This window comes from Sphaeramia orbicularis, chromosome 16, assembly GCF_902148855.1.
Source record: "Sphaeramia orbicularis chromosome 16, fSphaOr1.1, whole genome shotgun sequence".
In the NCBI taxonomy this organism is placed as follows: Eukaryota; Metazoa; Chordata; class Actinopteri; order Kurtiformes; family Apogonidae; genus Sphaeramia; species Sphaeramia orbicularis.
This window is the reverse complement of record NC_043972.1, coordinates 18030343-18051958: the sequence shown is the minus strand read 5'-3', so window position 1 is coordinate 18051958 and position 21616 is coordinate 18030343. Positions and strand designations below refer to the sequence as shown.

At 38.8% G+C, this 21616-nt stretch overlaps 1 protein-coding gene across 4 annotated transcripts; it reads right to left on the bottom strand.

The window, feature by feature from the left end:
• Nucleotides 1-5811: 5811 nt before the first annotated feature.
• On the bottom strand, nucleotides 5812-21279 carry vegfaa (vascular endothelial growth factor Aa). Of its 4 annotated transcripts, XM_030157213.1 has the most exons (8): nucleotides 20693-21279; nucleotides 20519-20662; nucleotides 18973-19015; nucleotides 16094-16290; nucleotides 14699-14775; nucleotides 14569-14601; nucleotides 9997-10128; nucleotides 5812-8043 (listed from the first exon to the last, which is right to left on the bottom strand). In XM_030157213.1, the coding sequence occupies exons 2-8, from the start codon at nucleotides 20582-20584 to the stop codon at nucleotides 8022-8024; spliced, it is 570 nt and encodes a 189-aa protein (XP_030013073.1). In that variant the 5' UTR covers nucleotides 20585-20662; nucleotides 20693-21279; the 3' UTR covers nucleotides 5812-8021. The 4 variants fall into 4 exon arrangements, with proteins under 4 accessions (XP_030013073.1, XP_030013075.1, XP_030013074.1 ...); XM_030157215.1 differs by lacking the exon at nucleotides 9997-10128 and having other exon boundaries at nucleotides 14565-14601; nucleotides 20519-21279; XM_030157214.1 differs by lacking the exon at nucleotides 9997-10128 and having other exon boundaries at nucleotides 20519-21279.
• Nucleotides 21280-21616: the final 337 nt, after the last annotated feature.

Here is a 21616-nt window from a genome sequence, read left to right as displayed (position 1 = left end):
CATGCCCAAAGAGGAATAAAGACACTCAGGAAAAAAATCGTGACTAAGGTTCTCATAATTCATGCATGAAAGGGTTAATTCCAATATGCTAAATGGTGCTCATGGAAGTATGCAGCTTTTCCTTTATAATATGATCCATTTTGCATGTAAGACATTTTTAAGACGTATTCAATGTTCTAGATTGTCACGTGATGGAACATTATGCTCTCCCAGGCTTGTTATCAACAGAAACCAGCATGTTCTCATAACCAGAACTACACCCATTGTTAACCAGGGTTATTAACCCAACAAATATACTATAAACTACACTGCCTGGCCAAAAAAAAAAAAATTTGCACATATTTCACTGCACCACCTTTGGTTTTAATTACAGGAGACATTGATGTTGTTTTTGCCACATAATGCTTATGTTACAGGTGTCAAACATGTGGCCCGGGGGCCAAAACCGGCCCACCAAAGGTTCCAATCTGGCTCGTGGAATGAATTTGCAAAGTGCAAAATGCAAAAATAACTCTGAAGATATTAACAGTCAAGGGCATCAAACGCAAAAATAACAGCATAATAACCTAGAAATAATGACTCCAAATATTCTTCTTGGTTTAATGTGAAAAAAATAATATGATATTATGCCTCTAAATAATGGCAATACGAATTTGTTTCTCTTTGATTTACTGCAAAGAACATTAAATTCTGAAATTCTTTAATAATAAAATGTGAGTAACCTGAACAAATATGACCAACCTGAAATGTCTAAAGAAAAATAAGTGCAATTTCAACAATATTCTGCCTATTTTGTGTCTTTGTAGATTCGATCTGTAATGCACATATAGAAATCATAAGTTGAGGCAGAGTATTGATAAAATTGTACTTATTTTTCCTCAGAAATTAGTTTTTTTTTTTTTACCAGTTATTCACATCTTTTTTGTTTTGGATAGAAATAATTTCATCATTTAATGTTATTTTTTGCACTCAAAAATTTGCAGTTGTCATTATTTATCGGTTATTCTGTTATTATTTCACTGGTTCGGCCCACTTCAGATCAAAATGGGCTAAATGTGGCCCCTGAACCAAAATGAGTTTGACACCCTTGGCTTACGTAGTGTCACAATAAGGTGCATAATATTTTCCCATCTATAGTTGCATTATTTTTGATTACTGATGATGGAGAATTGGACCGCTGCATCAAGCCTTCATCACATCCCAAATTAGAGTCTGGACTTTATGGAGTTTAATCCATGTGTGAAAATGAGCCTCATTCTCCCTGAACCATTCTGTCAAAAGCCTGATGATCCTGATCAGTCCTCGCATTGGCCAATCTGTTTGACATTAGAGACATGAGAGGCTATTTACCAAATCATTTGGAGTTAAATAACCTGTTACAGCCAAAACATTACTAACCACTGCAGTACATATCATACTTATTTAAATCTAGTGAATGTCTCCTGTAATCAAAACCAAAGGTGGTGCAGTGAAATATTGCATGTGCAACTTTTTTTTTCGCGGAAAAAAACATTAGACCACCCTGGTTTTCTTCAATTTCTTGTTCCTTTTAATGCCTGGTATAACTAAAGGTACATTTGTCTGGACAAATATAATGATAACCAAAAAAAATAGCTCATAAGAGTTTAATTTCAGAACTGATATTTAGCCATTTTCCATGTTTTCTTGATAATAACCAAAATCACTTCAGTTCTTATATCAGTAGCTATGGCATTGTACTGACAAAACCAGTGCTTTTAGGCATTCCATGTTTTCTTCTCTGTCTGTTTTAGTCACATGATACACACAGGAGTTAGCACTTGATTGCATAACCATTGTTTCTGATGACTTTTGATGGTCTAATAATTATTTCTGTGACGGTACATATATACTGTAGATATAAAATATGTATTTGTCCACTTCAGGGTTGCAGAAATGTACGGGGGTTGTTGCTATGCCCAGACTTCTCCGTCTCCATCAGCATCCTTCAGCTCCTCCAGGGGGTTCTCCAGCTGAACCCAGACAGTTTTTGTCAGAGAATTCGGGATAAATCCATGCACAAAAACGGCCAAGAAAAGAATGGCCAAGACAACTGATAGATTAACACTGGCGAACTTGAGATGCTCAGCGGTGAGCTGATCACACCCCGCAGCCTTCCCAGGTGGAAGTCCTTTTAGTGGGTCATTAGCTGAGACTATCATGCCCTGGTCAAAGATATCACAGGACAGATCACTCACAAAAAAAGAACAATCACTACCACTGACACGGTTAAATATGGACTGATAATGTTTCCTCCACATATCAGGGATTTCATCTCCAACAGAAGAGCCAACCTGGCTATGTAGATTAACTCTACTGTTCATCTTATTTCTAACACAGGGGTGTCAAACTCATTTTAGTTCATGGGCCACATTCAGCCTAATATGATCTAAAGTGGGCTGGACCATTAAAATGATATACATAATAGGTTAAGAACTTTTAAATAATGTCAACACCAAAGTTTTCTCTGTTTTTGAGTGAAAAAAGTAAAATTCCGTAATGAAAATGTTTACATCTACGAACTGTACTCGAACATAGCATGAACAAATATGAACATCCTGAAAATTATTTTAAAAATTAAGTGCAATTTTAACAATATTACACCTTAGTTTATCATTTATACATGTACATCACAACTTGCAGACCACAGTGGACTTACAAATACACAAAATATTTAATAACAGGCAGAATATTGGTAAAATTCTACATATGTCTCTTAAGAAATTTCATATTGTTCACATTTGTTCAGGTTATTCACATTTTTTGTAAAAGGATAGTCTGTAAATGTAAACATTTTTGTGTAATTTTACTTTTTTTACACAAAAAAAAGACAAAAAATTACATTTTTCATTATTTATAGGTTGTTATGATTGTATTTTACTGGTCTGACCTACTTCAGATTGAACTGACCTAAAATGATTTTCACGTCCTGGATTGTTAATATCTTCATTATAATTTTTGCATTTCTCAAATTCATTCTAAGGGCCAGACTGGACCCTTTGGCGGGCCGGATTTGGCCCCCAGGCCACATGTTTGATGTTTCCAGAATTCACAATCATTCTTCATTAATAAATTATTTGCCAGTTTATCAGCCACAGTAGATTCTCTATTATTTTTACACCGACGAAATGCATATTTGAACCTTGAGCGAGAAGATTGCATCAAGTCATTTCTCGGCTTACCTACATCTTTCCATATTAAATATGCATCTCGTGCCTCGTCATGAAATGACTGAACTTCGTCTTTCCACCCGGGGACATTATGACAAGAATTCCTCCTGACCCCACAAAGGTCACGAGTACACGATAACAATACATTCACAACATCAACAGAAAAACGATCGATATCAGCCCTATGGGATAGATCCGAACACTGAGGATCTCTACACCGTAAGCCATCACCAATATCTATACCAGCCAGCAATGAACCTGTACTACACCTACAAATTTCCAGGTCATTTGTGGACAACTTATTTCAGTTCACCTTCTGGAAAATTTCATTCGACACAGAACTGATCCAATCCGGCCTTTTGGATGAAATTACGAAGTGCACAAATGACACTGAAGATATGAACCCTTGCATGCATTTTGGTCACTACAGTGGACAGTTTATTCAAAGCTGTTTTCTTGTATATTCATGGGTTTTGTTGTTTTAGTTTCCTATCAGCCAACACAGTGGACGCTTATGCATCATCCCATACACTGTAATTCATACCATTACTGTAACTTTGCTGTTCTTGATAAACCTGATCTGCAGGAATGTGTTTCAGTGTAAATCAATTGTTATTTGTTAGAAAAAAGTTTTTTTTTTTTTGCATATTATCTCCATGAAAAAAGTAATTACTAGCATTAGAATATGTTAAAATGTGAGAAAACATCAGATTTTTATTTCATCGTTTTAATGTCAATTTCTGATATTGGGTTTTAACCCTTTCATGCACTGTCCACTCCAGTGGACAGTTCTTCTCCAGCTGTTCTCTTGTATATTAATGGGTTTTGTTGTTTTAGTTCCATATCAGCCAACACAGTGGACGCTTATGCACCATCACATACGTTGTAATTCAGATCATTACTGTAACTTTGCTGTTCTTGATAAACCTGATCTGCACTAACATGTTTGAGTGTAAATCAGTTGTTATTTGTTAGACAAGAAGGGTTTTTTTTGCATATTATCTCCATGAAGTGAGTAATTACTAGCATTAGAATATGTTAAAATGTGAGAAGACATCAGATTAGCAGCATTAAAAATGTTTTTATTTCATTGTTTTCATATCACTCTCTGATATTGGGTTTTAAACATGTTTCTTTACTTCAAAAATTAAATGCATGGATATTTTTGTAACTCCATAGGGAAAAAAAAAACTCGATCGCATTGTGTCTTTCATTCTGGCTACACACTGAAGAAAAAAATCTTGACTAAGGTTCTCATAATTCGTGCATGAAAGGGTTAAACACATTTCTTTACTTCAAAAATTAAATACATGGACATTTTTGTAACTCCATGGAAAAAAAATAAAACTTGATAACATTTTTTTTTCATGCCTATGGAGGAATAAAAACACTGAAGAAAAAAATCTTAACTAAGGTTCTCATAATTAATGCATGAAAGGGTTAACAGTCAAGCCATTACTCATAGGTTATTGTACTATTATTTTACTGACATAAAATTGGACTCTATGTGGCCCCTCAACTAAAATGAGTTTGACACCCCTGGTCTAGTGAGTCCTGCTCGGTCCTGGTACCTCTTGTAGACCTCAAACCTCGTCCACTTTGAGCTGATATTGATGTTCAGCTGAGAGCCACTGACATGTCAACTTTCCAACCTTTACTCTAAGGTTTTATTTTGCTTGTTTTACTTTAGAAAAAACAATCATTAAGCATATGTTTCTGCTTGCAAATATTTTAACCAATGTAGCTCTGTCTGGGAGTGAAGCAAAACTTTAACTGACCCTGGTAATGTTCTGTCAACTGTTTGTGGCATTTTTATTCTTACAGAGATGCATTTGTACTACTTTAGTTTGATTCTTTAACAATAATAATAAAAATGATGATAAAAAATAAAAGAAGAAAATGAAGAAACAAGTGGGTATTTTCAAAATAAATATGCTTTAATACACTAAAAACAACAACAAAAGAGTATTAATATTGTAAAACATATCATTTTACAGTACCAATAAATATATTAATGTGAAAATATGCTAACAAAAATGTGTGGCTGTACAAACTCAACAAAGTCTGTCATTTTAAATACAAATAGAATGTACTCATCATCAGAGGACTGGAGAGGCGTGGGCACTGAGCCAGCGGTCGGTCACAGTGAAAACAGCGTCAGGCCTCGAGCTTAAGGGTGGTAGCGTTCAGGTTTGTCTGCAGCACGTGTGGTCGTTTCAGATACGCGATGAACAGCAGCGGCGTGGTCGGCGTCGACGAACGGAACAGGTAGGAGTCAAACAGGTTCTATAGCAGCTTTAGGAGATACGCTTCGGATGTCATGGGCGTCTGTTACGACTCCAAGTAAATGTTACATTAAAAAAAAAAAAGCTTAAAGCCGTTTATTCTTCACATTTGTCCTGCCTTTAGTCCTACTCTGATTTTACTCAGAACAGCTCATTTTCTCATTCGTCAATCAGTTCTAGGTAAATTAAATGAAGATGTTAGTAACTTGTGCATTAATTATTTGTTCCCTCAACAGCATCAAAGCAATTGGATTTTTACAGGAGATCATTTATTGAGGCTAAAGGTAGATTATGGAGTTGTGTTTGAGTTCCGTGGCACATTACAGCAACTTACATAATTTTTGCAAAGGTTACTGTGATGTTAATTGTTTTGTTTCTTTGTTACTCACTTACATGTTTTTTGTTTTTTTTTTTCAAGGATTTTTCATCATTATTGTAGATACTCAACATTGTACATAAGTAATCTCCTCATTTGGTAACAGTTAAATACTACAGGAACAATCTGCGTTTATTTCAGCTATAACAATGTCACACTTTGGAGTGATAAAGGTGATTTAGTTGCGCTAGCGCCTGGGTTGCAGTCAGAAAAAAACAAAAAAAAAACAAAAACGCTTTACCACCCTCAGACTCAACGCCTCAGTCTAATTGGACAGTCTTCACTAAATTAGGTCCGAGCTGAGCAGCAGCAACGAGACTCCTTTAGTCCTCCTTATGACGTGTCTTCGGGCCCTCAAGTGCAAAACCACATGTCCATCGCCCCTGTCCAAGATGAAAAACACCTGTGTTGGCGCATCATTTCACACACATGTGTTCGACTGGGGTTTCTATCGGTCAACAGGCCCACCATGATCCCCCTCCGGCTGCTGAGAAACGCAGCTTTAGTTTAAATCAGGAATGTCAAAACATTTGCTTTCAGTCCTTTTTTCCCTCCACAGAAAAAAGGCATCTACAGTCGTGTTCGCCGTTCAATCTCCTGACCGGACAGATTGAAAACAGTTGAGGAGGACAAACAAAATTACCTTAACACTGTATATAAATATCATAACACAATACTGAACATATTCTATAAATTAGATGTAGTGTACTAGACAGCGGGATATCTAGTAAGTATATACAGATCGTTTTTTACTTGTATGCTGAACTGCTCTGTTGTGAATGCATGACTATTTCTTTGGAACACACTCAAAGTTATTAAATAAGGAAAACTGGAAGGTTGTGGATTTCTACAGTGGTGTGCTGATCTGATATGTGATCAGCTTGTCTCTTGTCTCCATATATACCTACAGTAATATCCCTTTAGACAGCCTGGTCTGAAGACATTTTGTGAAATGAACACAATACATCAAAATGCAAATAATCTCTGTGCACAAAAACAAAGACAGATCTGTTTTTCCCACCTGGAAAAGGTTACATAAAGGATGCAGGACTGTTAACAGGCAGTGGTTTTTCACAGGGCTGAATGATACAATGATAATGATCATTTTTGCAGTGTCGTTTTCAATTAAAGCAATTTCAACGTTTAGAATCTGGATATAGCTTCTGAAGACGTAGAACGCCAGCATGTTTACAGGCACATTGGCTGACTGACATGTTCATTGAGAAATGTTCAGATATTTGGCAAGAGTTGGTCATGTTCTCACAGTAAAGAATAATTTTGGTATCTTCTACTTTCAATATCGTGAAAATTATCAACATACATTATCACCATATCACTCAGCCCTAGTTTGTTATGCTCAATCCAGAAAAAAAAAAAAAAAATCCTAACTCCAGTTCCACATTGACCAAATTTTTTTTTACTTTCCGAACTTAACCAGTAGTCCTTTCATCAGGTTCTCACCATCGTCATGTAACCCCTCCCAGGGTGAAGAAAGTCATCTTCACATTATGCATCATCACCACAACAGTCACTTCAGGGAATCCCGGCAGACTGTGTCGCTTCTCACACCAACTGGTGTATGTCAGTACAGTGGAGACAAAACTTCACATCATGTCACAGAGGAAAACAGTTCTTGGACCTGCCGTTCAGTTCAAGTACAACAGGCGTTTCTTCACCCCCGCCTCCTCGTCCTTCCTGTCTCAGTCTTTATCGTCGGAGTGCGGACTTGAGTTCGGCTTCTGCTGCACACTCGGTGAAGTTGTGGTCACAAGTTTCTCTTACTAAAAAATATTTTAGTTTTCATATCCACAGCAGACCAGCATCCAGTGAAGTGTTACATAAAATAAAAAGGTTTCTTTTCCCAGTTCTACCCATGACCAGACCACTACTGAGACAATTCCCATTCACACGCCAGTGGCGCATTCGTTTTGCTATAAATAATAAAAAGTGTCCTTTTACATAGCAGCAATACACATTGTCGATGTACTTAAGAGTATATGTACATATATATTAATATCTTTAGGCGGAAAACAAACAGTGGCAAGAAATGCGTCCACAACGTCCTGTCTTGCTTGTCGTTTCGTGTCCTTGCAGGGAATGCATCCTCAGGTTTCAAAGTGCTGTGCCAAGAAAAGAATTCCTTCATAACAGTGTTGTCCGCCACTCCTGGTCTCATCTCCTCGGTCTGTCACATCTGTGGAAGAAGAGAGGCCGATTGGTTAACAGGAGAGCAGGAAATCAGGTTTCTATAGCCTTGCCTAAAAAGCATGATGTCATGAATAACTCCTACATGCAAAAAAAAAAGAGTATATATTCAGAGACAGGGGCAGAACAGGAAGTAGACGTAGACAGTGAGGGTTTAGAGTTTGGAGGTTGGGTGATCAGAGCGCTTTTCCACCAATGGATGCTTCTTTGAGTAGAATTTTCACATTTGAATATGGTTTTAGTCTCAAAAGCCGCTGATGTGACTAATCATTAGATCGGCTGCAGATCATTGTACTCATGGCCTTGTATTGTCTGAGGCTGTGCTGACTTTGTGGTCTGGGGGGCAGGGTTATAGCAGGAACTGGGATTGGGTCAGCCCACCCAGCCTCAGCTTCCTCCACCCTCTCTCCTGAACACACAGCAGCCAATTGGAATCACGTCGCTGGTCACTCCACCCTGAAGTGTGCTGCTCACTAAATCCAGAGCTGTGTGGGGGGCCCTAAGGGGTCAGGGGTCGTGAAAGTGGTTGGGTCAGGGGAGGTCATGAAACGCAGCCTTGTTAACTGGAGGCAGCACCTTTCTGTTTGGTTATGTACTGCATACGATGAGTGCAACTCTGATTTACAAGCAAGCAGCGTGGACACTCTGAATTCACTTATATGTAAGCTATATTTAAGATTAATAACCGTGGCAACCATTTAAAGTGAGGAGATGAATAGCAATATACTGCCTTCTGCTTCATGGCTATTAACTATAATTTTTATTAGTATTAATCTGACTTAGTTTCATAAAACTGATTAATATCCCCCATATTAGGCTAATTTTCTATGTGTTGTTTCAAACCAATTCCTTCAATAAATAGTTTCTACAACGAATGACTCTCACGCACTATAAAATACTTCCCTTGTGCCTCACATTCCTAAATAAGTTGGGTTTTGTGGTCTCAACAAACCTTAAGGGTCATTTTAGGGAGTTCCTTTGAATCTCATGATCCTCACACTTCATTTGTTCTGAGTAGTATCAGGTCATTGTGGCTTGGTGAGAGTGACAAAAAGAAAAAATACGGAGCTAATTCTCTAAAGGTCATGGGCTTGTGAAGATAACTGGATCTCTTGTTATGATGTTTTCTTAAATGTTACTACATTCAAGGTGAAAATGTCACTGTAAACACTACAATGTGTTCCTTTCAACAGATTTTCCTTGTCAACAAATGTCTTAATTCTCTACTTTGGCAGCAAGTGAGTTGTATACATTTTTTTTTAAATATATTTTTAGACCTCCTGCAGGAATCTAAGCTCAAAGATGCCTCACATTCCCCTGTAAAAGCATAAAATGATTACAAAATTACCCATATATTACCCAAATGCATTGCACCTGTAGATAAATATAACAAAATAATGTTCTTAAAAGCAATTTTGGAAATGAAAGACTTTCACCTGAAAGCAGTTCGTAATGATATGAAGATAATTTGCTCTTTGTCAGATTTTTTTTTTGATTGAAACAAGGTAGTTGCTTCATCCAGAACAAGCTACTAAATGGAATGTGCAAGTGTAGGAGTTTCGTACAGTGATACACACAAAATCACACAACCATAGATATATCTGACATCTTAAACATTCAGACTGGATGAAAGCAACATTTCTGCGGTAATCACAAGACATTATCAACACTGAAATCTGATGTTGACAGGACCAAGTGACGGCAGCATCTGACAAGAGACAAAGCAAGCACAGAGAAGCACAGAGCCGCCACATTCCCATGTACAAAACACCAACACAACATCAAGAAGCACGGGAGAAGCATGCATTTTCTCTGCAGGAAATCCATCTATGCGGGAAAGCACAAAGATGGGCGGAGAGATGAGGAGGCAGGAAGGAGAGAAAACAAAAAAGGAGGGGGGGGGGTTCAAGTTGTTTTATCGGGATACTTATGGTAAACAAACCTGCAAGTTCTTTCGTTTAACTCAAGTTGCCTGGACTTGCAGTCTAATTGTGTGAATTTGCAGGAACATTTACAGGTGAGAGGGTCCTGCACAAACAAGCGCTTTCTTCTCTCTGAGCAAGGCGCACAGTGGCTGCAAGGGAAGCAAAAAGGGAGAGACAGAGAGAGAGATCTAAGCTATAGAGCGAATTCTGCAGAAAGGGCAGACACAGACACTCATGCAACATCCCTGTACCCCCCTCCATCTTCTTTTACCCCTCCCTCCCCCATCCATCCACCCACCCAGCCCGACCCTCACTGTCACACTAACTGAGATCTCCTTGCATAAAGGCAAGATATGCATTTGTTTACAAGAACACAAGGTTTAAGACTCAGATTTGACTTTCAGGTTTTAGACTAATCCACCAACACTGTCATTCTCATGGCCTTTGGCCCCGGGTTAAGTACAACTCTTTCTGGTCTGCACCACAAGACCAAACACACCTCTTCTGATTGATCGCCATGATGTCATGACTGCTTTTAACACCCAGTCCACCTAAGCCAGACAGGAACAACGCAACGCTCAAACACAAATCCAACACCAATGCTGACCCTAAAATGTAGTCATGAGGCGGCTGTTCAGAGGTTCAACTCAGAGAAAAATGAAACAACCATGAACTGAACATGTTCTCTAAACCCTAAAACCACTGATGCTCCATAAAGATGTACACAAAGATGAAAAATGTGCATGAATCAGGGTTATTGTGCTTAACCCTGAAAGACCCAAACATGCAGCTGCAACCAAAAACATCTATAGATCTAAAATGTTTCAGCTGATGTGCTCACTTAATGATATATTTGGCTAAAAAAGTCACTTTTTCTTCAACTTTTTCTGATTTGATGAAATAACCGTTGAATTTATTTCTATGAAAATCTCCATGGCCAGTGTATTAAGTATAAAAAAACTGATTTTCATTGAAAAATTCCTGAGGATGATGCCATAATAAATGGTAATAAATCACTCAGAAAAGGTTAAATTTAGAGGAAAAAAATGGGTTTGGAAGTTGCCACAAAAATTGTCCAATGTCTTAAGGCTAAAGCTAAAACTAAGAGTTGAAACTGAAATAAAAATGATGATGCAACACGAAGCACAATTCCTTTGTTTGCCTAATTGCTGACTTTCCACATAATGTCAAAAAACCTTAATAAAGTAACTAAATAAAACAATAAAACTAATCACTTCCAACATTTCACGGCTATACTTCATCTGGACATGTAATAGTTTAGAGTTGAGGTAGACACTATAGTTAGAGCAGTATCAGTTACAACGCTCAGCTTATGAGATAGAAGGTCAGAGCAGAGACACAACAATGACTGCATCAGATACATAGTCAGGGCTGATAACGGGGGTGGGGGGATCAGGGGGTAGGAAGGGGAGGGGGGCTCATATGCTTAGTCTCATACGACATCCGGATCAATTCAGTATCACCTCCTCTATGAACACAGGACAGGAGTAAAGTAGCTCAAGGCAGAACTTATTCAGAGGCCGTCAGAGCTGGTCCATGCAGCTGCAGCAGGTTTCATCATGAAACATGGCAACAGATAAAAAAAAAAAGCTCCTAAAAGGCAGTAGAAGTACCAAACACTTATCAGTGCAGTACACCACACACCAGCAGACAGCCTCAAAGATAACCGCTCCGTTACAAGATAGCATGACAAATAGCGACTATAGTTTGCTGCTACAGAAATGGGTTAAATGGTGCCTCAGAAATACAAAACATAAACCTGGATACAGAGGTTTATACATGATGGTCAACATTCTTTATTAAGTAGATGTTTATTAGCATCCATTAGTAGCTTATTGGGCCATTATTAGTCATCATAAACCTATTAATACCTTATTGTGTATGATCATATTCTACAACTATTACACATTAACCCATAAAGACCCAAACATCCACTAAAACCATCAACTGATCTAAACTGTTTAATACCTGTTGATCCACTAATTCTACCAATACATGTCAATAATTGGTGTAAAATACAGTTTGTCATCTTTCCATGGTCATCAGATATGACCCATTTGGATGTTCAGAAGCTCTGTAGTTACCATGGAAACACCGTCATCTTCTACAACATTGATTCACCAGTAAAACTCATGGAGTTGGATCAATGACAGTGGATGGAGACACTTATTTTATGTTCAGTTAGTGATAGATTTGCATTTTGCTCTGTTTTGGATAATAATAACCCTAACTTTAATCTGAGCTTTTATGGATGTATACATGATCAGTGAATTAAATATAAGACAATACTTGATTTTCACTGAAAATTCATAAAATACAAAATACCATTTATAAAATAAATGATGATAAATCACTTCAGAATGGTTAAATGGAGAGAAAAATTAATTTGGGATCTACCACAAAAGTCACACTGGGTCTTTACGGGTTAATATTAACAGTAGCAAATATAATATAAGATAAAGTGGCAGTAATAACAGATTATTCGTGAAAAAAAAAAATCTCTCACTTTGTAGTTGTAGATTAGGAACAAATGAGATATTAACTGATCTATGATGACATGGAGGGAACTGTCACTGTGTATTTCTATACAACATGGGTGTGTGTATAACTCTGATGTACTTTGTCATTGACAGTTCTACTACTTCATTTAACAGGCAGGAGGTCGTTGACGTAGATGGCAGATATACTGTATGAAATCCGGGACTTTGCTCCACCAGACCGGAGTACGCATCCTGACTCATGTAGGCAGGCAATAAAAGTGCTTTTTGTTACGAGTAGGAAAAGATATTGGTTTTCTAGTGTATTTCCCTGTTCCTTTTATCAATTTGTTTATTCTACCAGCACATAAACTAAACTAAACTTCTGAGAGCCTCATTCTATTCCTTAAAAATGTCAACAGTCCCATAACACTGGCATCTAAATAGAAATGTTGCACTTCTATACCTCATCACTGCAGACATAATAGCAACAGTTTATGGGGTTGATTGGGTGACCGAATAGAATCTCCTTTTGGACTAGAACTGGGCTGCAGGTAATAGGATGTATGCACGTAGGTTCCTGTAACTGATAGAATGAATGAACTCATCCTCTTTATAGAGCCTCTACTCCACCCTGCACACTATAGTAGCTGCCTACGTGCACAGCGACAGGCGGACGTCCAACGAGGCTGGAAGAAGCTCAGCCTAGTTCAGCCACATGACAGACAGATTTGACCTTGCTAACATGATCTCATCTCTCCTCCACCAATCAATCAGGTTTTAAACCGCTAAAGCACAGTTGGGGCACACAAGCACTGCGCTTATCCAATTAAACCATCTGACCTAACGCTTCGTTGCCCGCACACACACACACACACAAAACACATGTATACATATGTCAAACGCACACACAGCGCTGCGTCAACTCTGCAAAGTGAGTTCTGCAACTGACAACGGCACCTCAGCACGTCTCCGAGCTCATCCTCTATTTACACCACTAAAAATAAAAATAGGTTAACTGCATGACACCTGTTGCTATGATTAGACTGGGAAGTAGCTGAGGGCTGAGGGTTAGGTTTGTGCAACTGCTGGAACCAGAGTGCAGACAGCACCGGGTGGTCTGAAGCCGGCCGGCTACACCTCGATCACTTAAGCTGTTACAGCCGCACCATAAAGCAGTAAACCCGCTGCCATAAAAAGAGCTCGCTCAACATGTGAGAGCCCAGATAGGATCCCAGAGCCCTGTACTTTGCCTACACTGCCTTCGGGAAACATGTCTGGGCTGACTTCTAAAATCATGGCATCACCAAACACTTTCTGGAAAAAGCTACTCTATCTACGTGACCATTTAGCTCCAAAAATCCAGTTTTAAGTCATTTTATTTGGCCATAATCTTGCACTTCCAGCTCAGCATAAGTCAGATCAGGATAATGTCCTTGTATGCTTTGTATGGATATCTACATGTATGTACCTTGAAAATTAGGGTAAACCTGTAGGAACTGTTGATATCCAGTCCATCCAAATCAAACACCTCCAAGACTATCAGTTACTTTTACTTTTTGATGATTGCACAGAAAAGTGTTATCAAACTTGTATCTTTGCTGTTAGAAAGTTACAACAGGGACTAAAACAGTCACAACAAATACAAGACCAGCTTCTTTTCCACACAGAAATTTGAGCAAAACTAATTTGACAAACAATAATAAGAGACACAACTGTAGTCGATCATAGTCATAACTTTTCTAAGCGCTGGATGTCTTGGACAAAAGTTTAAGAAATACATTTGACATTGATTGTGTCACTCAGGGTAAAACGCTTAAAGCTCTCTCCGAAGTTTTGAGGTCACATCTTATCAATGTGTAATCCATGATCTCAGTAATGCTGTTACTAATGGAAGGAACAGAATGTGACTCCACTGATACTCTGAGACCTGTTGGCTGCACAGAGTCCACCCAGCTACCGTTCACTCAGATCAAGGGCAACATGTTGCCAACAAAAGCTGTTGGAAAAAAAACTGACCCCGAAACCATCCCCTTTAGACTCATTTCAAACACATGGCATGACATAGATCTACACAAAACACGTACTTACTATTCTTTCTTTGCTGAAACACCTGGCTTTGATCTGAAATATAAAAAGAATGAAAATAGAAAGATGAATCAGGTTTTTAGATTCATCTCAGCACTGACATTGTGTGTGACAGAAGTGTTGCATCTCTTACCTGCATTCACATTGTTGATGCTCTGTGAACCTTAAGTCAATAGTATGTTGCGATACCTTTGGTCTGACCCGCATTACCTTGAAGAGAAACAGAGGACATAACAAGACAAAGTTTAGAATAAAACAAAATCTGCATGATTTTTCAGCGTCGAGGTCACACGCTTCCTCACCTCAACTGTCTCATTCTATCGTAACCCTTGCGACCACAGTCTAAACACCGCGGCCCTGACCGCTCACGACTCAAACACATCAACTGTCTGTGTAACTGTACATTCCTGTACTTTTCAAGCTGACATCCATGCCAAACAGCAGGCATCATCAGAGGCCTGGAGAGGCTCTGACCGCTCTAACATGGCTGTAAACACAGTGTGATGGGGTAAACAACATATCTGAGATGCCATGCTTCACCGCTTCACTTTCTCTGCTCTGTGTCTGGACAGAAAAGCTGCGTGCCTCTAAAAAAAATCCAGACATGCAATGAGCATGAAACCCAATTTTGGTATTGTAATTCCTTTCCATAATATAAGTCTCAAGAATGACAAAAATATCCAACTGTATGTGCTTGCATGCACTTGTAAATTTTACATGAACTGAATGAAAACATCCATAATTGAAAGTTAAAAAAAAAAAAAAGTTAAATTAAACTGTGTTCACTCAAATTGATGCACGAATAATGAAATAAGGGTGTTTAATAATATTGATAACAGTTGAGAAGTGGATTTCAATGTTACTTAAATGCAGTAAGTAATTTCTGCCACTAGGGGTCTCTCAATCAAAACAATAATAGAAGGCATACCACTGAGGTTATGAAGTAGAATGGGATCATCTAGAGAAAAATCAGGTTTAAGGACAAAGAAATGTAAATTTCACCTTAAATGAAGCTATGTAGAGTCATGGTGTTATTTCATTTTAATTAAAAAGCTATGAATAATATTAAAATTTGACCTAATTGAAAGATTTATGATGCAATTGATAGATGACCGAAGGAAATGTGCTGTCGCAATGAATTGATTGTGAATTTCCTTGACTTTTTTTTTTAACATTGTCAGGAACATTTGATCATAGGTCTAAATACTGTCGGTCTGGTTGTTTTCATTTTAATGCAACTATTTTTCATATTGTAACTATAGGGGTCTTACTCTTGCAAGGATCTATTCATCTGAATCTAAAACCAAACTGCACCAAATATATTAAACTTCATTCGGAATAGACTCTCCAGTCTGAGTACCGTCGCTGTTTATTTTCTCTACGGTTGGTGGTACACGGGCAGCCCAGAGCTGGAATGTATTATTACAACAACGCCCGATGTAACAACACTTCTCTTTAACATTGCGTTGAGACGACGAAGATGAACTTAATGAACTGGTCAGTACGGTTTCGTCATCCTTGGACTTACTTGCAACGTGACATTGCGCGTTTCCGTTGGTACACACTCGAAGGCTTCGTCGGTGCAGCAGCCTCCACAACGTTTGAGGACCACACATGAGGGGATGTACATGTGCTCTGTGTCCTCTGGATACTCCTGGAAGATGTCCACCAGCATGTCCCTCGGCTGACACTGACTCTTCGTGATGACCTCCAGGAGAGGGATGACTAAAATACGACAGTGACAACCTTAATGAGAAACGGTTCAAAAATCTTACAGTAAATGCAGTGTTTTTACTAATTAAGGAAAGCAAATATAAAGGTTTATCAGATTTGACAACACTCTTTGTGCTAATTACAATTTCACCTTTTATCATCCACTCTTTTCCCTAATAAGTTTAAGGTTACACTTATGATAGGTGAAGACTAAGACCAATATGCATGTATTAGTCTTAATTTTAAAGGAATCATCTAATAGTTTTGATATTCAACATGTGGCCCAACTCTAACCCTAAAATGAGTTGTTATGATCTAAGAAGTTAAACTAAATCCATGTTGAGCTGGGCTAGATTCAGGCCTGAGACCAAACTTTGTCCATCAAAATGAACAAGGAAGCGCTCACTAAAGATGGCTCGCCAATAACTTAAACTTTAACACTGATCCGATGATGGAAACAAGTTTGAAAAGCAAAACTACATCAATATAAAGGAGATTGCTTCAATGAGTTCACTTTAAGCTGAGGACCTTATAGAAAAGATGCCATGTTGGAAGCAAATCACATACAATGAACCTATGATGGAATTCTAAGTGGATTGACTGATGAAGATCTAACAAAGTACAGGCCAAGTTCACAACAGAAAGCTGATATGAGACCTTTGAAAACAATGTCAGGTGAAGCTACAATCCCTGCCTTCACTTAAGCCGACTCATTTTCTCAGTGTTGTGATCTGCCTTCCTGCATTTCCATCCACTGTGCAGCCCAGAATAATCCATCCCACAGTCCATCAGAGTTCCCAGCGACCCCTGGCTAACTCCTGACCCCTGGTTTGTCAGAGCTGCCGTGAACTCAGGCACTGTGGCGCCAGGGTTCACCTCTGACATGTGACCCCAGAAGCCCACCCCGGTGTGAGCTAAGGCCACCACTGACTGTGTGCCAATTAGCTCGGTGTTTTCATTTTCAAGCCTCTATAACACAAACGTAGTATTTACACCGCTCAGCCCACAGAAACTCACGTGATTTGGCATGTTTTAATGAGTGAAATCCTCATAAGTCAAAATAAAACTTATCAAAAGCAAAAACCTGACCGCAATTGCTGCATCATGAAAGAAACATCTGACCACAATGTAACTCCTCCGCAGCTTATGGTGAGTGAATCAGAGGTCTGGACTCCAGAATAACCGGACTGGCTGACAGACCAGCACCTGCTCCGGGTCAGAGATCCGTTAGAGAGGCCTGGGTGGATTTGGTTCACGAGACTGTCAGCAGACAACAGCCACATGTCAACATACTCAACTGGTTCTGCCTCCTATTAAAGGTTGCAAAGATTTCTTCACTCTTACATCATCCTTACACATAAGGCTGGTGATATTCTATATTTCTGTCATTGTCAAGAAATCCTGTGCAGAATGAAACCAACAATGAACTGATGCTAAAACCAAGTACTTTGATACCCTGTGTGCGTAGCAACACCTGATGTATCTTATTTCTCAGTGCAACAGAGCTCCAATGGGTGTCAACTAACTTTTACCAGCGCTTTCAACTGTATCTTATGATCGTCGGTCAAATGGGTGACGAAAACTGTGTCAGGTAATAGAAAACTAAAAAAATCTAGTGCATGTAATTAAATGTACTACACTGAGGCAAGTATGTCACAACATACGAGTGAATGAAGATTTGTGACATGAGCTAAAAGTGAAAGAGAAGCAGCAGGGTAATAGTGCTAACCGATAAAGTGTATTTTCATCATGAGCACAAGCCATAAATCATCATAGAAGACTGACTGAATAATGATGAACAAGACCCCCACTACCCTGAGATTAATCGGAAACCACAAATTTAATTCACGTACTTATCAAACTCATATCGCCATCGCAATACGGAACAATATTATCGTACATCGCAGGTTTTCCTCATATCACGCGTGCTCACAGAGGTAGATTTAACAAGTCAAATCAAGAACAGACTGGATATTTCAATGTGGCTTTATCCAGCCCACAGTCCAAATATTGAGTCATTTCTGCACGCTCACGACCGCCTATGACAGCTGCTATTAGTTTTGACAGAAGGGGCGGCAGCTTTCAGGTACCTTTAACCCCTAGAGCGTCAGCCACTCGATGCTGTACTGACTTAATGTGTATCACTATCCATCACCGACACACACAGGTCCAACCTTGGAATGAACCCAACAGCGTCACTTTCAAACAAACATGTGTACGGCATTGAACCAAGGCTACATATCTGCTGGTGTATTGACTGTGGACTCCTACCACAAACACATGGAAGGAGGAAAAAAAGAAACAAAAAAAAAAACAAAAAACCTTAACAATTGTGAATTATTATTGTGGCAACCTTGACAGTGTCTGCTCTTCCCCTCGCATAAAATCTTGTTTTGACATTGGGACGGCTTTTATGGCAAGTCCAAAGTCCTAATTCAGACCTTTTCACTGAACTTTGACACCTTTCTGTTCTTTTCTTTAGAGAGAAAACTAATCTCAGCTCATGTAGACAGATATGTAACACCTAAAACATTACAAAACTATAAACTTTTTACTCAAATATTTGTAGCTCTGAAGTAGAGGACATAAGAGTTGTTCACTAAATGTCCACTAGGGGGCCTTATGGTCATCTAACCCAAACACTGAGGATCAAGAAGAAGTCTGTGACAGTTCTGTTCCACTTACAACACTTACCCTCATTTTTACTCTTGTCCATTCCCTTGTTAATGCTGGCAGTCTGTAAGAGATAAACATCACAGCGAGGGTTAAATATTCCATATCTGCATAAGTCTGCACATCTAAACATATCATCACAAAACAAACTCTTTATCTCATTAACTTTTACAATCCACAGTATATAAGGCTTATTATTCTCATTTTATGGGCAGATCATTGTATTACATACAGATATGCCCTGCAATGATCACCATAACATTTATATTTTAACAAGTGCAGTCAGAAGCTGCAGAAATGTCAAGTTGCACAAAACATTGCAGTGATAACTTACCTTAAAAATAAAAGTGCGGAATCCATAAATGAGAAAAAATGATTTAAAAAAATAGATGAATATGAGCACGTTGCAGAGTAATTAATAGCAGAAAATGAGTGTCAAAGTTGGAAATATTTTACATGAAGTAGTTATTTCCGGTATGGGGCAGCGACGCGGCTTTTATTTTGAAAGGATCGACAGGAAACGGCCTTTGTTTTGATCATAAAAACTTGACATGACTAAGCGCATCTCTGGGAGATCTCCGTTCACCTTATGTGGCTGCTGTAACCGGCGGAGATATTGCGTGAGAAAGCGGATCGGCTTGTGTGGGAACGAGGTGGGCATCCTGCAGGGCGGCAGGACAGGAGAAACCGGGTCTCAGCTTCCACACACTCCAGATCACCGTGAGAAAAAAAAAAAAAAATCAAGCCTGGGACTGAAACCCTGCGGCTGAATAACTGAAGAGTGACTGGACTGGATTCTCGGCGCTCTGAGGTCTAGTCAATGATCCTCAGGAAGAACCGGATTCCGAATTTTGGCACTTTACGCACTGACATTAAATAAACTCTAAGGGTTAATTTAATATGAGATGTGAATTTTTTTTGGGATAACCTACAAGATATTGTCTATTTCTGCGTGCAGGTAATCTAAAACACTAAAACACAGCATTTAAACCTATCTAATCAAAATCACAACTTTTATAGTTTGTCCCCATCATCCATTACGCATATTCTTCCTTTAGGCAAAATACAATTGGATACAAACATTAACCTGTTTTCAGATTTTTTTTTTTTTTTTTTTTTTTTACTAAAACAATCAATTACGAAAAAAAGGTAAGTGTCTGGCAAACCCAGAATACTACTTTGGTATATGTTTTGGCGGGTGAATGTTAAAGTTACTCATTAAAACTGATTAGTGCGCAACAAAAATGCAAAATCATGCATTGTAATTAAATAAAAGACACAAAATAGGGCAAAAAAAGAGAACTGTCTGATCAATAACAACATAATAAAATCGCCAAATTGTTGTGTTAGTATGTTTCAAAGCACGTTTCCTCTTGCGTGTTTTTATTTTTCCCCCCTTTTGCAACAAAATAAATGCACGTGTCACTAATTTTGCACACACACGAGAATAAAGAAGTAGGCCACTGTTTGGGTGACACGTGTGAATAAGAAACAACAGCTGTCACATATTTGATTTGTTTTTTTTTTTTTTTTTTTTTTAGAAAATGACACAAAGTTGAAGACTCACCTTTACAGTGGATAGGTGGAAAACCGCTGCCAAAAGGATTTGTACCAAACTGACAACAAAGTTCATGGTTGTAATTCCGCACGAGTCTTGAAATCTCAGCAGTCGCTTGAGAGTCAAAAAAATAATTGTAATAATAATTATATATATATATATATATATATATATATATAAAAAAATACTAATCAAACGAACACGCACTGTCAGAAGAGGAAAAAAGAATATTTTAAAAAACCGCGGCAAATTTTGGCTATAGCGAAAGCAAATCCATATCGTCCACAGACATGTGGCACGTTTACAGGGTCCCCTCCAGTGTCTTCCCGCAGCGCTCCTCTGGAAAGCTTAGAATCCACAGACAAAGACACTATGATGGGTTCCAAAATCCACGCCGGAACAGGGACCAAGGAAACAGCCTCCAGAAAATGACAGTGGTAATGTTCACAGGGGACGCGTCAGACAGGCGGATCAGCTCAGCAACTTTACGCACGGGTTTGTGCTTGGTTTCATTGATCCCAGAACATGAAGGTGGATATGTGCGTGTGGATATATGTGTGTGTGTGTATGTGGAGGGGATGCAGGCACTGTTTTTTTTGCCGGTATAAAGTGATCCTGTCGCTTTCTTCTGCAAACGCTTCCTTTTCGCGTGTCCGCTCGTGCACGGTGCGTGGGTTTGTCCGCTCTTTTATTCAGCTGTTCGGGGGCGCATCGGCAGCAGGCAGCGGTACCAGCTCCTCTCGCTCTCTGTCTTCTCTTGGCGGCTTGAGCTGTAGTTCATGCGTTATTAAAGGTGCACGGGAATCAGCAAAAGGATTCATGCTGGAGGCGGGGCGGCTGGGAGGGACCAATAGAAGAGAAGGGGGGGGGCTGAGCTGGACCGTTGTTCACGTAAATAAATCAGACTCTGACTCATGGTCTGAATTGATGATAACGTTTAGACTGTTTCCAGCAGGGGTGTCAAACTCATTTTAGTTCAGGGGCCACGAAGAGCATCAGACCAGTAGAATACTATCAATAATTAATAAATAATGACAACTGCTACTGTTTATATTCTGTTTTAGTGTAAAAAAGTAAAATTTCATGAAAATTTTTTCAATTATAAAC

Bases quoted from the DNA above. Each gene is read 5' to 3' on its own strand.
- vegfaa (XM_030157213.1), bottom strand. From the start codon at position 20,584: ATGAACTTTGTTGTCAGTTTGGTACAAATCCTTTTGGCAGCGGTTTTC. The intron at 14,776-16,093 runs GTAAGTCCAAGG...TTTCTCTTCAAG, and splicing joins CGCGCAATGTCACGTTGCAA to GTAATGCGGGTCAGACCAAA. The intron at 8,044-9,996 runs GTTTGTTTACCA...CTTCTTCCACAG, and splicing joins TTAAACGAAAGAACTTGCAG to ATGTGACAGACCGAGGAGAT.